The 17,619-nt window shown below is 37.7% G+C and overlaps 1 protein-coding gene across 2 annotated transcripts in view; it reads left to right on the top strand.

Annotated features, from left to right (window-relative positions):
- Positions 1 to 17,619, top strand: part of ZDHHC2 (zinc finger DHHC-type palmitoyltransferase 2) — a 37,413-nt gene that overhangs the window by 12,818 nt on the left and 6,976 nt on the right. For both annotated transcript variants that reach the window (XM_050337611.1, XM_050337612.1), the window contains exons 3-10: positions 520 to 614; positions 3,535 to 3,655; positions 4,587 to 4,656; positions 6,267 to 6,299; positions 10,974 to 11,094; positions 14,110 to 14,242; positions 16,379 to 16,505; positions 16,676 to 16,768. In XM_050337611.1, coding sequence (XP_050193568.1) covers positions 520 to 614; positions 3,535 to 3,655; positions 4,587 to 4,656; positions 6,267 to 6,299; positions 10,974 to 11,094; positions 14,110 to 14,242; positions 16,379 to 16,505; positions 16,676 to 16,768 — 793 coding nt within the window. The remainder of the gene's footprint in view (positions 1 to 519; positions 615 to 3,534; positions 3,656 to 4,586; positions 4,657 to 6,266; positions 6,300 to 10,973; positions 11,095 to 14,109; positions 14,243 to 16,378; positions 16,506 to 16,675; positions 16,769 to 17,619) is intronic.

The raw sequence follows: 17,619 nt of genomic DNA on the forward strand, positions 1-17,619 counted from the left end.
CAAAAAGCAGTGAATGAACATTTGAATTTAAATGAACTGCACGTTTTTAAAAACCACCCAACTGTCTTCCCTCCTAAAATCTAGCAAAACAAATTAACTGGTTAGGGTTACTGCTCAGGTATCGTGTGTATCCACCTCAAGGCTCCCCTCACTCGTCATTGTTTACATAACTGTACCTCCTTTGGCAGGGGGCTGGGACTTTCTGGGGAGAGGGTATGTTTGCATAGTGTCCCTGCATGGTTTATAAAGCTAAACAGCAGAGATGCATCAGTTAATTAGGATTTAACAAATGTGTAAAGAGAGAGTGCTTGCTAAATAATTATGGGGCTTAATAGACCCATTTCCCTCAAACTTTTGTAATATATGTAGACTGTATCATGACTTTACCCATAGAGTGTGTATTTGTCTAATGTGAAGTTGCAGTGCTGTATTTCTGTTGCAAAGCTTTTGCAGAGCTGTTTGTAAGTACTGCAGTATCACTGGTCTGTTTGTATTAATTCTGTTCCTTTTTGATTTTAGTTGTGTGCCTGGTGGCTTACCACATATTTTTCATGCTGTTCGTCTGGTCATATTGGAAAACAATCTTTACACTCCCAATGAATCCTTCAAAAGAAGTAAGATAAACTTAACTTTTGTTTTTGAAATAGCCTAGTTAAATGCCTGATTTTGTAGTATTTGAATAACTTAATCTCTGATCTCATGTAGTCTTACACTGTGTAGAAAAACACGGATGATAGTTACACAGCTTCTTAACAGGAGTGAGTCAGATTGCAATCAGTGTAGTGACCAAGACAAAAAAAATTAACACCTTCTCTGAGTTTTAAAGTTTTTAATAGATATTTTAAAATGAGCTACTTATGATACTAAGAAGAAAAAATCCTGTCTGCTTGAGAAATGTGAGTTATTTAAACTACTACCTTAAATTTTTGCATGGGAATATCAGACTTTTATGTGGGCAAAATTTTATTTCCCCATGTTTAAAACTTATATTTTCTGCCAGCATCTGTCTGCTGTCCTCTGAATTAAACTTCTTCCCAACGTATTTTGGTGTGAAGGAACTTGTGGGTTGTGGTGGGAGTGCACATTGGGTAAGCTGATGCTGGGAAGCCACAGCTAGCTAAGCAGGAAGGGAGCTGGTAATGAACAGCCACTTGGAAAAAAGGTTATTGATGGAAATGCTCCCCATGCAGCTTAGTACAACCAACACAACTTTTTGGCCTCTTCCATCCTCTCTTCATTCAGAAACCCCCTAGTCCTCAGTAGTGCTATGTCTCGCAACCTGCGAGGTCAAGAGGAATCATTCTGTGGCTTCTCTGTAGTTTGAAATACCCAGAAAGCCACTACTTACTTTGGCATGGACTCATAAGTCTAGCTGCTCTAAGTACCATGTCAACACAAAATAAATAGCTGGTGATTTCTGCCGTCTGTAGTGCAGAGGTTCTTTTCTGAATAGTTTTCATTCACCACTAAGATACGTAGTTGTGGAAACAAGTAGATAATTCAAACTAATTGCGGTTTTGATTGAAGTTCACACTGCAGTCTTTACTACAGCTTGGGGTAGGGAGGAGCAAAATAAATTAGGAGCCTATTTCATTTGGTAATTACAGAGCCAAATGCGTGCATGTATATGGTGACTGTAGTAATAATTAGAAGGGTTTTCAAAGCACTGGACTGATGCCAGTGAAAGACTTGCAAAAGATTTTGACAAATCCTACTAATTACAGTACGATTCCAAAGCCATCATACAATACTACTGAAGAACTTCAGATGGGGTATGTAAGTTGGGTAATAGAAAGCAGTGTGTGATGTTTCTATGTTCTTTGAATTTACACAGTGTTGCTGGCAGAAAGTGGCATCTTTGTTGTTCTGTGTCTTTCCTGTTCTACTAGAGCAGTATTTTTAAAATTTAATTAGGGTATTTTGTAATGTTAAGTTGCTGCTTGGCTTCCATTTTCTAGGATGAAGTCTGTAAATACTAAAGGATTATCTTTTCAAATGAACTGAACTGACTTATCTAGCAAATACTCATTTGAAGACTGAAACACAGTTTCAGCATTTTGTTTTCATGAATACTGTAGCTGGTGCAAACCACACAGTTTTCTTTTAAGCTTATTTCAAACTTTTACACACACAGAAAGTAGACTTTGAGGGACTTTGCTGTAGTGCATGCCATTCTGTACCTGTGCATACTAGCTATATGCAAGTACTGCATGAGGGTGGGAGAGAAGATGGTTTCCCAGGAAGGAGTGTTTGTAGACTTAGGACTACTCTTAGGACCAGTACAAAGTGATGGACTAGTAGCTCTGTTTACATCTAACCAACATTTAAAAAAAAAGTATTCTGAACCAAGTTTCTGCAGTGAGAAATTGTATGTATCACAATATAAATCAACTCAGATTTTGGTAAGAGCGTGTTCTTGGAAGGGAAAAAAATGAATGGTGACCTGAGAAACTCAGGCTAAACAGTGAATCTCCAGCTTCAGCTGAAGATTATGAGCTTTAGCAAGGAGGGGTGGAATGGTGCCTTCTCTATGGTGGTGAGAGTAGGTTCATAACCGTACGTTTCTGTCTGCTTCCTTAGTTCTACCTTCTGCCTCACTTCCTTTTAGGAAAAAATTCAATATTGTAACGACTAGCCTTCCTGTAAACATAAATGCTATGCAGCGGACTTCTGTTTCTAGCACAGGTTAGAGACAGCCACTCTTCCTGCCAAATGTGGACTTCTTTTCAGAGGTGATTTTGTATCTTCTTTCTGGAGAATATCAGAGATGGAGATATCGAAGTCTTTGGCATCTGCCCGTTTCGAGAAGCTGCAGTGACAAGGCTTTAGTGCTGTGTTGCAGAGGATGTTGGAGTATAAGGAATTTGTACTTCTTCATGTATACTGTGCATGTCTTTCAGTAATTTTTACCCTTTCAGTACTTAGTAGAGCCATATTTGTTATTGCCATTTTGAGAAGTGACAGAAGTTGTCATTTTATTCAGAAAGATGTTCAAGATGTGGTTATTCTGTCATAACAGGACACCCATCTCCTCCTTCTCTCAGCCAGTCTCTTAAGTAAAAACACATCCTAACACCTGCATGACGAGAACAGCAACGCTCTAGTGACAAAGAATAAAAGGGAAAATGCCAGACAGAGGAGAAATAAAACTATCTTTTCAGCTGTTATTAGAAGTGTATTTTCTTTCAGTTAAATACTGACATCCCTGGCTTATATTCACAAGCTAATATTTGGTATTACAGAAGTAAATTAACTGACCATTCAGGGGAATGATAAGCTCTTGATCTTCCTCTTGAAGAGAGTTGCTTAATACTTCTGGAAACATTCAGCTCTGCGTCGATACCAAATCAGAAGTATTTTTAATTTTGCCATAAACTGAATTAGTTGTCTTGGGAACACTGCGTTATTTGCTGTAATTCCTTGTACATACTGCTAATCCATCTTCATACAATGAATATTTATTTCTCTTTACACGTCTACAGTTATTTACTTTGGAATTTGCTAACATTTCTTTGATTTTAAAAATTATTCCAGTTTCATCTATCATATTCAGACAAGGAATCCCTAGAGAGGGAGCCTAGAGGTGAATCCCAGCAAGAAGTCTTAAGACGGGCAGCCAAGGATCTTCCTATCTATACACGGACAATGTCTGGAGGTAAATAGGTGTTCAGGAGGACACTGAAGACAGGTGTCTTGATATACTACCTAAACTAATAAAATAAAAAAAAATTAAGGGTTTGGATTGAAGGGAAGAAGTGCTTTTCATACTTCATAAAATAGCAAAGTGGTCCAAGAACTTAACTTTAATGTAACTTTATGCAGCTACATTTATTCAGTGTAAAGATTGTTGGAAAGTGAATTGTGGCATACAGTTTAGGATTTTAAAGTGGATTGACAGTGCCTTGCTAGATGTTTTCAAATTGATTTTAGTCAATAGCTTGTAATACTGACAAGCTGCAGAAGAGTCTGTAGCAGTCATTAACTGCATAGATTTCTTTTTCATAGGTTAAAAAAATAATAATAAAAAAAGAATCACTATCTGCATGTTATATATAGATAGATAGATCACAGTAAGAAACTGTGTTACTGTTTTACTTATTGATTGTTCAGTAGCAAGAACAAAGGTTCTTGCAAACTAAGAGTTAATCTAACCCTACTGATATTGTCAGTTTGTGAATGCTGGCTAGCTAAGCAAATCCAAGAGATTATCTCATATAGGAAATTGAAGCTGTTAGAACAATAGCTTAAAATAGCTATATTGTTGAATGATCTTTAAAGTTATTCCAGTCTAGTAGGTTTTTGTGGGGTTTGTTGGTTCATTGGTTGTTTTGCAGAGCTGAGGGTTTTGGAAGAAAAAACCCATGATTATCATGATTAGCAGAGATTGCAAAAACTGAGCTTTTTGGGTTCAGCATTGCAGGTAGTTAAAGAATGCTTTGGTATTTGCAACCGTTTCTGTTCATGCTGAAATGCTTTCCTGGGGGTTCTTCTGGACTGAGCTGCTAGTATTTATTTTTGCACAGACTTCAGGTATCAAAATATGTAACTGTACACTGAGATCTAATCTTGGAACTTCTTTTCTTTAGCAATCAGATACTGTGACAGATGCCATCTTGTCAAACCAGATCGTTGTCATCACTGTTCTGTATGCGACAAGTAAGAAAATATTTTAAATAAGTGGTTTTCTGAATTAATCTGCCTTTTCCTTAACACAGCAGCTTTTATTTTTTGTGTTTAGATTTTTCAGGTTTAATATTTTGGCAGGTAAGATTTTTTCCCTTAGATTTTTTTTCCAGATTTAGTTTTCATGTACTTATTTCTAAGGAAGTCTGTAACTTAGTCTAATTCATTGACTTCCTTCCTTCTAATTCATTGGCTTCCTTGATGCCAATATGGATTCCATGATCTTCTACATTCTTTACATAAGGGTTAAAATTTATAAATATTAATACTGAATTTTCTTTAAGAATGTAACCAAAAATAGCTGATAAACAAAAATTTGCTTCTTTTGTTAGAATCTGAATAAACATCACTACCCATCTCAATCTAATCATGATGTCACATCTTATCTGAGGTAATAAACTTAATATCCTATTTCTCACTGGATAATTTGCAGGTTACTTTTGTTTAAAGAAAGAAGCAGCCAAACATTCTCCTATTTCTAAGTGGGAAATAAAATGAAGATTTTGTTTGCCGCAAAAAGAAGTTCACATCCGTAGTCCCCAGAAGTCTGATTGCTTTCTAATTTAATCTTTCTTTTGGCTGTTCTCTCTGACCTTTCTCCAACAAGCTTGGATGTCTGTGCGTTTCTCCACTCTTGCCCCCAGTGCTTTAAATTTCTAACTCTGAGGGAAGACACTTCCTCAAAGGATGATTTATTCTTAGCTTTAAGGCTGTTCCAGATACTCTTCAGCTGATACAGCATCAAACCTTCCAACATGATTGTGAGGTAGAGACAACATTCCATTTTGTCCAGCAGTGCAGCAGAGGCACTGAAAGAATAACAGAATTGAGGCAGAAAGGGGATTTTGGTTGTGTTGTATGGAATGGTGGTTGCAGTGTAAGGTAGTCATACAGTCATGTGTGTTTTTACTGGAGAAAAAGGGTGACTTGTGTTACCCTGTAAAATGTGAATGAAATTTGCAGAATGCCATTAGTTAACATATAATTGCAGAATACCTTTATTTTGTCCTTACCTTGTCAAAATTCGCTTGCTCCAGTTATATCTGATTTTCATGTGCACATTCTGTTAATAGAGAGTGATTAATTGGAAAACTGTTTGGTATTTTTCATGCAAGGTAAGTTCTTAAAAACCTCATGTGCATATGTATATTTTTCTATAAAAGCAAACTGTAATTCTTGGAAATATATTTAGTTGTATGACTAAGTAATTAGTAATGACTTAGTAATAATTGACTTAACCCTGTTTCTAAGGCTCTGTCAGAGAATAAAGAGTAGTTGAAAAAGCTATACAGAATGAGAACTAAGTCCTGAAGTTGAAGCTATAGATTTCATTTTCTTAAATCACTAAGCTCGTGACAGATCAGGTGTTTTGAGTTTACTTTTTCTGCACTTCACTTGCAGGTAAACAGTTTTATGTGAATTTAAATGCACATATTTGTTAAATAGATTAGGTAACCAACAATAAATATGGGTAATTCTTAATCTGTATGTGAGTAATTTAAATCTGACATGTAAGTGTGCTTCTGACTTTTTTTTTGTCTTTTGCCTTTTGCGATACTTGGAATTCTGTTGGGGTTATTCAGATGCATTTTGAAAATGGATCATCACTGCCCTTGGTGAGTGTACTATTGGCTTTCTTTTCATACTTTCTGATTTGATAAAATACACTCTTGCTGGGCCTTTCATGAAGGTGATGCTTCACTATTCCTGGAGTTAGATGCTTATGTGGAGTTACTGGTCTTGTAGAACCATTGGAGTTATTTACTGTATGTCCTCTTTTCTTAGTTGTGACGTGTGGAAAGAAGTTCACGTATAATTTTTCTTAGATCTCTGAGTTGGGTAACTATGTTTTTACAGTAAAGATGAGGTAGACTTCTTTTAAGGATTGCTATATTCTTTATAATTTTACTGTGCCTTCATTGCAATGAATGATGAAATGCCACCCTAAAGGGCAGGGATGTATCTAGTTCCCTTTACTGAAGCTCCCAGGACAACTGGAGTGGGCTTCCTGGAAACAGCAAGTTAGTTCTTTTAGTTTTATGGGTTTTTTGTGTTCTTGCATTTTTCCTCCCCTCTCCCTCCAGCCCTCCTTCCTTTTGCTGCCATGTCAGCCTGCACAGTGGTTTTGTTCTCCTGTGTTTCCTTAGCAGCCCTTGGGACCAGTGGATAGGCAGGTTGTGTAATTAATTTTATGTCAGTTTGGCAGGTGTCTCACAGAAATAATTAAAATAATTGTTTAGTAAGGTCCAAGTTGAGATAATCAAGTGGTATGTGGCAGTTCTTCACTGCATGAAACTGATCAGAAAAGAAGAATCTCCTGTGTTGGACAAACTGGTTGGTAGATGGTTCTAAGCAGCTGTTTTGACACTTTCTTAAATCAAATTCTGGGGCAGAGGAGACTCTATCCTGAGGGAAGAAGAGGTGCTGGTCTCTTCCTGTTTGTTGTGGTCCTTACTACAGCCTCTGACATAATGCAATTTGATTTTAAGAATCTCCCCTTATTTTGCATCTACATGATAGATTCAATTGAAAGAAATAGTTATCTGTATAGGGTAGAGTTACTTCCTACAGGTTTTTTTGCTGTAGGAGTATCAGCATGTGAAATGTGATGATGCTCAACTTCTTAAAAAACCCCAAACAACAAAAACAAAAAAACCCCACAACAAAACAGGGAAAACCACTGAATGTGGAACAAATTTCTTATAAAAGGCTGTTTCCTTTTTGCAGCTTTCTTAATAGCTGTCTTGTAGAAAGCTATAAGAAAAACAGCTGTCAGGCTATTCCTGACAAATATTGGTGAAAAATCTCAATACGAGCTATTATTGTTCAGTATTATAAACACTTCTTATAGCTTTATGGTCTCTTTGGGATTGTGTGAGTTGTTCTGTCTTAAGACATTTAAATGAAAATGTACTTCATGTAAACTGCAATTTCATAATAAAAATCCATTGTACCAAATAGTAAATCATAAACAGTACTTTAATTTTTTGTAAAAGGGCAGTGAAGTGTTGTTTCACTAGGGCAGAGACTTCTAGGAAAACAAAATGTTTTCCCCTCAGTAGCATTTGCTTATTTTACCTGTTTGCAGTCTTCTTAATCTAACAACATAAACATACCCAGTTTGAGAGAGTATTTGAATTGCTCATTGTTTTTAATCTAATAAGCAGTGGGTGCAAAAAATAAAATTACGAATAGAAAAGGTAATTGAAAGATGTGTAATGCTCCTTCATGAGAATTGTTCCTTTTGTATTCCAAGTAACAGAAATGCATAGAAAAAGAACTGTCCTATGTTATTTTTCCTAATTTGAGTGGATGTTCACAGTTCATGGCTCACCCTGAAAAAAAGAACTACGTGGAAGAGACAAAAATGTTTTGAAATACTGCAGCAGGGCTGATCAAGCTTTATAGTTTCCTGTAAAGACCCACGTTCAGAGGTTCTTTGGGAAATATATGGCTATCTTGCCAACAAAAGTAAGGGTGCAGATCAGTATAATGGATGGATTCTAGTCTCTCTGAACATCATTAGATCCTGCTTTGCTTTTCATGTTGGGATTTTTTGGTGGGGGCAAGTGGTGTGGGAAGGAAGGGGAAAGAACCCTTTTGACGCTTAGGGAGAGCAGGCAAACAGTAACGAGAGTTACCTCTAACTTAATATTCTGCTATGAGAAGGATTTCTGGAGAGAGACAGGTAAGAATAACCTAGGAAGGTAAGATTTGGAAGGCAGAAGTAACAATAGGTAGTCACGTCCTAGCCCCAAGTCAGCTGTCTTCTGCTCTCAGGGAGGCTTTATTTTGGCTGTGGTTCCTGTGCTAATGGAAGTGCTGTGATAAACGGAAATATTTGATGCTAACTGCCCACTAACTGCTCTAACAGTTTTAAGTGATGCATTAGTGATTTCTAGTGCTGCTGCTACTCGCTGTAGACAGATGGAGCTGCAGGGGGGAATGCAGTGGCTTGAGGCATTACCAAAAATATAATTTGTATATAACACTAATGTTAACAAGGTCCGTTAGGAACATCTTAGGAAAAATTTGAAACACTTCTCCCTTCTCTCCTGAGTAATCCAAGAACAAGTTAGCATCTCCTGAATTCTGTGATGCTTTTTGTTAACTGAGTTGCATCCCCTTTAGTGCCTTGAAAGTTATTTCTTTGCCTGGCATTTTCAGTAAACTAACCCTTGAGACAGGAATTACATATCTTCTTTTTGTGCTTCAAAATGAGGTGTTCAAAATGTTAGCTATAATACAGATTGTTACTCTGTACTGTTCTTCTGTAATAATGTTTCACTGCAATAACATACCATTATTTAGCCAGTTGTCAGTATATTTATCAGTTTTAATCTTTCTCAGAAATGTTAGACTTCAAATCTAACCACGATTCTTGGGGTTTAAGATGTGATACTACATGCTCAAGCAGTACAATTACACTTCAATCTTCTGATAAAGTATTCTCTTCCAGTAAGAACTCCACAGTCTGGGGCTTTGCCAGAATTGAAGGGAGCATAAAAAATGGTACAAGTTTATTTTGACGTGTGTACTGCATACCATAGCACAAAAGAAAAGCGATAAATCTGTCTGATTCAAGAAACTTCATCTTTGGGGAATGAAATTTCAGTTGGTATTTCTTTTCTCACACTTTTCTCACACGGTGCCTCAAAGGAAAAACAGTCCTAAAATAAGTATCGTGGAAGGAAAACAGGGTTATCACAGAAACCTTGTATTTGAATTGGTTGCAGTTTATCATGGAATTGCCTACTTTGACATATTTAATGGAAAAAAACCTCACTGCACTGCATGATGAGCTTAGAAATATATCTTCTCTTTTTTCATTGGAACGACATGTTTTGAGTCCTTAATTGTAGTTAATGCAGATGCTTAGCTATTGCTGCATGTTTAAATGATAATGCTAAAGGTAATGTTTAGCCAACGTGGCATGTTTTGTCAAAAAAAAAATTTAGAACAAACTCCCTGTCCATCCTGAGAATGAATAACAGTAGTGTACAGTGTAAATTTATCTGTTTCTTTTAAGATTTCGCCTTTATCTCATTAGCATGTATTCTGCCATTAGCATCACTGTCTCCCTAGAGAAGAGGATAGTTACAATAACTTGTCCTGCACTTCTAGAAGCTGAAATTGAGACTTACCACACATTTTTTGGGGCAATTTTTTTCAATATACAAGTACTTCTTATGGGTGTAATCTTCTCTTAATTAGCTAATCTTTTGACAGCAGTATCAGTTAAGGTATATGGAATTATTTTTTTAAGCTCATATGGAGAGTTTTGTTGAAGTTAGTGCAAAGATAACTTCGATTAGCTTCTTAATGCAAATAAAAGAGGAAGTGGTTTGCCAATAGACTGCCCGTGGGCGGCACTTCGATATTTTTTCTTTTGGTGCGTGTAATATCATTACATGTTTAATAGAGCTCTAAAATTCATAATACTTAATATGTTGTCTCTAATGGGAAGCTGCCACGGTACTAAATGTACCCTCATCATCATAGTGTCTACTAATTGCTCATTATCGTTTACAAAATCTTTACAAATGGGAGACAGGTGAACTTAAATCCCATAAGTAAAACTGATAAAATGAGATATATTTAAACATTTGGATGTCTATTTGCATGTTTCTAATGTCTTTTATTTCCTGTCGTGTTGTCATTGATACAAAATGTTTTCTGTTTATTCAAGACTAGTATTTCTCTCGTTATTTTATGTAAATGTAAATATTTTTAGGAATTGCCTATGAATGCTCTAAAGTTTGAGAATCATACTAAGAAGTTTTAGTATGTAGTGTAATGAATGAAGGAGGATGTGGATTAAATGAGACTGCTTTTATTCTCACAAAACTCAGTCGAGATTCACATTCTTGGCTTATTACTGTCCCAGTTGACATGCAGTATGCTTAATGGTATAACATGGATACTTACCTGCAAACTGAAAAAGTAGCTCTAGCTGCAATCACATTTACATCAGATGTACTGGGAACAGATTTCATACCATAAGAGAAAATTTAATTTCAGTAAGCTGTTGAAAGCAGTGTTACCTGGTAAAGTTCTCTGGGCATTTTCTGGTGGTGTTATTATTTTGCTTTGGGTTAGAATTACTACACTAATTTGAGAATTGAAACTAAATCCATTTCAGTAGCTTGAGGCTGTGGTGATAAGACGCAAAACTTGGTTTACATGTAGATACTAACTTTTTTTAGAGTAAATAGTTTAAATTGGATTAAAGCAAAAGAAAATAATGTTCATGACATTCCATTTTTACTTCTACTTTCTTTTTTAATCAGGGTGAACAACTGTGTAGGATTCTCCAATTACAAATTTTTTCTTCTCTTCTTGGCTTACTCGCTAGTGTATTGCCTTTTCATTGCTGCGACAGATTTACAGTACTTTATCAAGTTTTGGACAGTAAGTACCCCAATCTACATACTGTCTTGAAGTGTATGAAGTTACTGCTGTGCGAGAAGTCTAAGATTCTAAGGGGGCCTACAAAAAAGCTGGAGAGGGACTTTCTTACAAGGGCATGTAGAGTTAGGACAAGAGTAATGGTTTTAAACTGAAAGAGGGCAGATTAGATATTAGGAGAAAATTCTTTACTGTGAGGATGGTGAGGTTGCCGATAGAAATTGTGAGTGCCCCATTTCTGGAAGTGTTCAGGGCCAGGTTGAATGGGGCTTGGAGCAACCTACTCTAGTGGAAGCTGTCCCTATCCTTGGCAGGGGACTTGGAACTAGATCACAGAATACGCTGAGTTCAAAGGGACTGTAAGGATCATCAAGTCCAACCCTTAGCCCTGCATAGGACTATCCCCAGGAGTCACACCATGTGCCTCAGAGTATCATCTGAGCACTTCTTGAACTCTGTTAGGCCTGTGCTCTGACCACTGCCCTGGGGAGCCTGTTCTGGTGCCCAACTACCCTCTGGGTGAAGAACGTTTTTCTAATATCCCACCTAAACCTTCCCTGACACAATTTCAGACCATTCCCTTAGATCCTGTCACTGGTCATCACAGAGAAGAGATCGGTGTCTGCTCCTTGTCTTCTCCTCACAAGAAAGTTTTAGACTGCAATGAGATCTCCCCTCAGTCTCCTCTTCTCCAGGCTGAACAGACTCAGTGACCTCAGCCACTCCTCATACAGCTTCTCCTCAAGGCCCTTCACCATCTTCATTGCCCTTCTTTGGACACTCTCTAACAGCTTAATGTCTTTCTCATATTGTGGTGCCCAAAACTGCACACAGTACTCAAGCTGAAGCTGCACCAGAGCAGAGCAGAGCAGGACAGTCCCCTCCCTCAGCGAGCTGGCGATGCTTTGCCTGATGTCCCCAGGACACAGCTGGCCCTCCTGGCTGCCAGGGCACTGCTGACTCATATTCAGCTTCCCAGTGACCAGGACCCCCAGGTCCCTTTCTGTGACACTGCTCTCCAGCATCTCATTACCCAGTCTGTACATACATCAGGGTTGCCCCATCCCACGTGCAGAATCTGGTGCTTTCCCTTGTTGAGCTTCACATGGTTGATTGCCCAGTCCTCTAATTTGTTGAGGTTTCTCTGCAGGGCCTCCCTGCCTTCAAGGGAGTCAACAGCTCCTCCCAGTTTTGTGTCATCTGCAAACTTGCTTAGTATCCCTTCCAGTCCTATGTCCAAGTCATTTATGAAGTTTGAGTTTGAAGGGCCCAAGATGGAGTCTCGTGGAACCCCACTAGTGACAGATCACCAGTCTGATGTTCCCCCATTCACTATTGCCCTCTGTGCTCAACCCGTGACCCAATTGCTCACCCACCACATGATGTGTTTATCCAGATGTGTGCTGGACATTTTGTCAAGAAGGATCCTGTGAGAGACAATATCAAAAGCTTTAGTGAAATCCAAAAAGGTTACATCAACTTACTTCTCTTGATCAACCAGGTGGGTTACCTTGTCATAAAAGGAAATCAGATTTGATAATCAGGACTTTCCTCTCATGAAGCCTTGCTGGCTATGATAAATTACAGCATAGTCTTTTAGATGTTTTTCAGTACCCCTTAGAATAATCTCCATAACTTTACCAGGCACTGAAGTGAGACTGAGAGGCCTGTAGTTACCTAGATCCTCCTTCTTGCCCTTCTTGAAAATCAGGACAACATTCACCAGCTTCCAGTCAGCTGGGACCTCTTCAGATTCCCAAGACGGCTCAAAAATCAAGAGAGGTTTTGTGATGACATCAGCTAATTCTTTGAGGATTCCTGGATGAATCCCATCAGACTTAACAGATTTGTAGGGATCCACCTGGAGCAGTAGATCCCGCACAACTTCAAGGTTGACTGGGAGTTGATCATTATCATTCATGGTCCTTCCAGCTCAGGGCACTGAGACCCCCTTGGTCCGTCATCCGAGTTGAAGACAGAGGCAAAGAAAGTGTTAAACACCCCTGCCTTGTCTCTGTCCCTGTTCGTGAGGTGACCATCCCATCCTTTAACAGGCTGGTGATATTTATAAACTAAATGGCCAATTCCCATTGATGTATTTGAAGAAACCCTTTTTATTGTCCCCCCATTTCTGGCAGCTTCAACTCCAGCTGAGCTTTGGCCACACAGATTTTCTCCCTACAGCGGCAAACAGCATCTCTGAATTCTTCCCATATCACTTGACCTTGTTTCCACTGGGCATACACCTTCCTTTTTTGCCTTATCTTCAAGAGAGGATTCCTGTTCAGCCAAGCCAACCTTCTGCCTTGCCTTCTTGACTTCCAGCACTTGGGAACTGCCAGTTCCTGTGCCCTTAGGAAGTGGTATTTGAAAAGTGACCATCAGTGATGGACCCCAGCATCTGCAAAAACATTTTTCCAGAGTACCTTACTTACTAATTCCCTGAGCAGCCTGAAGTCTGCTCTCTTCATGGCCAGAGTTGAGATTTTGCTGGCACTTTTTCCTTCCAAGCCAGGGCATTCTGTGATTCCAAGGCATTAAATTGTAATCTCCTAATATCACGTACAAAAGTACAAAAGATCTAATAACCATAGCCCTCTTTTTTTTCTCTTTATCATAGGTCATGACATTTCTTAATTATTATAAAAATTTCTTAATTATTTTGAAGCTGATTTATACTATAAGTATTTTGAAAAGGCTAATTAGAACAATTTTTGTAAAGACAAATTATTCTTCACTAAAAAACACTTCAAAGTTCAGATCCAAATTTCAGATTCTTGATCTCAGTATTTATAGTTTCTCAAGAAAGGGCATGTTTCTTTAACTTAGATGCTGTCACCAGCCTAGTTACATGGCTTGTGTGTACACTGGAGGTGTATAATTCATTTATTCATATTCTTGTTGTGTGGTGCATTTGTCTCTGTGCTGAATTTGATTTGGCTGAATAGAGGATTATTAATAATGAAATTAAACAGCTATTTCCCCAATTCTAATGGCATAATTTTTTTTTATTTTTAGAATGGCCTTCCTGATACTCAAGCCAAGTTCCACATCATGTTTTTATTCTTTGCTGCGGCTATGTTTTCTGTCAGTTTGTCTTCTCTCTTTGGATATCACTGTTGGCTTGTCAGCAAGAATAAATCCACATTAGGTAAGTAGATTTAATGCTTCTGTGTTTGACAACAAAAAGTACATAATAAATTATATTATATTATATGTATGAGTGTAATAGAAAAAGTGGGCAATTCTACACAGGTTCCTTGGACACTGGTTAGAATTGCCCAGATCTGTCAGTGTCCAGTCCTGACTCCCCGGTTCTGCCGCTCCCTGGAAATTCTCTTTCCATCTTGCTCCAAAGGGCTAAGTCATTAACAAACTTATGCTCTTCCTCTCACTGCTTTCCACCCACAGCTTATTAACAGAAACTAAATAAACTAAAAACTGAAAATAAAATTGAGATGGTTTTCTAATAAATGTTAGATGCACTACTATATACTCGTACATGTGATTCTTGTTTGGCACTCTCAGCCCCAAGGTCAGAGTCCTGTGATGTGGTGTCTCAGTACGGGCAGTGGGTCCAGCACTTCATGCCCACCCTTACCCCCTGCAGAACCAAAGTTCTGTCAGAGACTTGTTACAAAAGAACAGGCTGTGCTTTTATATTTAGTAGTAAATGAACAATGGAGATCCTAAAGGCAGTTTCACAGTTGTGAGACCTGTCTACCCCATAATTATAGATACAAAGAAAGGACTCTGTTATGAATTAATTTTAAAAACCTAAAAGAAGATGGCCTGTTCCTCTACTATATGGCAGTATATATAACTGCGTTGAATATCAGCCTTAAACCAGGATTTTCCTCCACTTAAATGCATGTTTTTCTGATTAAAAATCTTAATAAATAAAAGAAGGTGCAGAAGATTTGAGTACCTGTTCTGTGTTATGTTTTGGATTGTAATAATGCCAATTTGCAATATAGCCATTAAAGTTCTGAATCTTTAAATGCTTTTCTGTTGATGTAAGCTGAATTAGAGTAAGCCAATGAATTGATCTGTTTTTTCCAGTTCTCTTTGGATTTACTAATATGTAGGTGACTAATGGAAAATTTTGAAAATAGGTATCTATATCAATGGAAGAAAGCTTGTTTATGTCAAGATTTCTCTAGGGTTTGTGGGTTTCTCCAGTATTCTGACAAATCATTGACTTAGTATTGGAAAAAAATTGTTCAATCTAGTTATAAATGGAGAAAAGTTTTATTAAAGATGCTTAAATGAATGGCAGTAATTAGGTATTCTGTTTATAAACTGGTCTTACAAATTTAGTGCAGAAGAAATTGTTCAGAGGTAACCATTATACACTTTTAATTCATCATTTCATTTTCAAAACAAACAGAATTCAATATAGGTAATATGACATGGTTTTTGCATACTTAGGCTACTCAAAAGGATCTGTTTGTCTCTTCTTCCTATTTTACTTTGGGAAATTGCTCAGTATGTGAAACCCTAAACATGCAGTAATTTGGTAATGAAGCCATGACAGCTTTAAGTGTGATTGTGATTAAATCATCCTGGGAGGTGTTTTCCTGGCTAAACATGGGCATCTGAAAGGGTACCCCTATTTTCCCTTCCCCCTTCTTTAAAATCCATTGTAAACTAATGCATACTACATGTGGAAGGTCATTTCCAGCAGTTCATAGCTAAGGTTTTAGTGCAGAAGGACAGTCTCAGCATGTTTCTGACATAGTTTTTGGGAGCTGTACTGTCAGGACATCAGGATGTAGTTTGCCTGCTATATATAGCAAATTAAGGGAATTAAACGGCTATCAGTCACTTAGTGGAAAGTGTATGAATTTTGTGCCTCAGGCACTTTGCAACACTTAAAGCTATATTTGGCACTCTTCTCCAGAAATTTAGGTTGCATGTCCATGGGAAATAATCTGGGTCTATGAACAAAGTAATTTCTTTATGCAGCTGTAAAAACACACGTTTTCATACCCCAGGGTGTGAAAGGCTAGTCTTACTACCAAAGTAGGTTAAGCTTTTCTGCTTTTCCTCTTTCTGTGTTAAGCCTTCTGTTTAGGTTTTTCTTTCTTGAGCACTCTCTGTGGTACAGTCATGTGCTGAAATCTTCATATAAACACATCATGCCTTCTTAAAAAGTGAATTCCTCCTCACTCTCCCTTGCCTTTCCTCTTGGGTGATGGTATCATTGGCGCAATTGCCTATATACTGATGCGAAACTCAAACATTCTAACTTGTGAAGAGATCTAATTAATCTTTTTCTTCTAAGAGGTATTCAGAGCTCCCATATTTCGTCATAGAACAGACAAGAATGGCTTTAGCTTGGGCTTCAGCAAAAACCTAAGGCAGGTGTTTGGTGATGAGAAGAAATATTGGTTGCTGCCTGTGTTTTCAAGGTATGCTGTCCTTAATGCTTCAGTCCTTGAAACTGTTGAATATTCAGGATCCAGAGGATTTGGGGGTGGTTAGTTTTTTGAAATAAGATGCAGTAATACTCACTTTAATAAAAAAGTTCTTCAGAGTTGTTGGATTTTTGTATGTATGAAACTAATTCTGAATTTTTCAGTTTAGGGGATGGTTGCTCCTTCCCAACTTGCCTTGTTAATCAGGATCCTGAGCAAGCTTCCACACCTGGTGGTCTTAATTCAACATCTAAAAAGTAATCTGCTTTTTGTTACTTATTCTAAATAGTTGATTTTTTTCCTGTGCACACATAAATAGAACCATATGTAAGATACTCTTCATTTGTTTACCACTTTTATGTACCCTGTTAATAAATCCAGGTCAGATTTGAAACAACTAGGCTAATCGGCTAATTCTCAGATTTATTTTTACATTATGGAAGTGAGGTGGGGTGGGTGTTTTTTTCCCCTGATGTACTTTGTCTTGGTTCAGTGGCATCTCAGGACCTGAATTTTCCACACCTCCCTGACATTCAGTATCAACAGCATTCTGTTCTGCATGCATACAAGCTGGTTAGTTGGTCTGCCTGTGATGCAAATCCGTTACCTTGCACAGCTTTTGGGGAAGGCCTGCTTTTTCGTGTCTGGTGAAAGCTGCTTCCCATGAGAGAATCCCTTATGGTACTTGTGCTAAAGCACAGGAAGCTAAATACTAAGGGTTGTTTCTGCTGATAATAGAACATATCTTATTAATTCTTAAACTTAATGGACATTACATCTTTAAAGTATGAAAAAGTATGCAGATGCTCCTTTAAATAAATACAATAGCTTAGTGTTGCATATATTTTTTGCAACATTTATGTAATGAAAAGTGTGATAAGTATAGTAAATTTGAATACATGACTAAGAAATGATAATGGAATCATATTGACAATCTTTTATTCGTAATAGAAATATATTACATTTCAGCTAGCTGCTTACTGACATTTTATCTTACCCCAGCATTCCACAGCTTATGTTAGGCAAGAGATTTGGGAAATGTTCCCTCCACTATTTATCATGTCAAGCTTCTTGTGGTGGGAAAGATTATAGGTAAGAGTGCCTTTGG

This window comes from Myiozetetes cayanensis, unplaced genomic scaffold (genome assembly GCF_022539395.1).
Source record: "Myiozetetes cayanensis isolate MyiCay16 unplaced genomic scaffold, myiCay2020 scf7, whole genome shotgun sequence".
In the NCBI taxonomy this organism is placed as follows: Eukaryota; Metazoa; Chordata; class Aves; order Passeriformes; family Tyrannidae; genus Myiozetetes; species Myiozetetes cayanensis.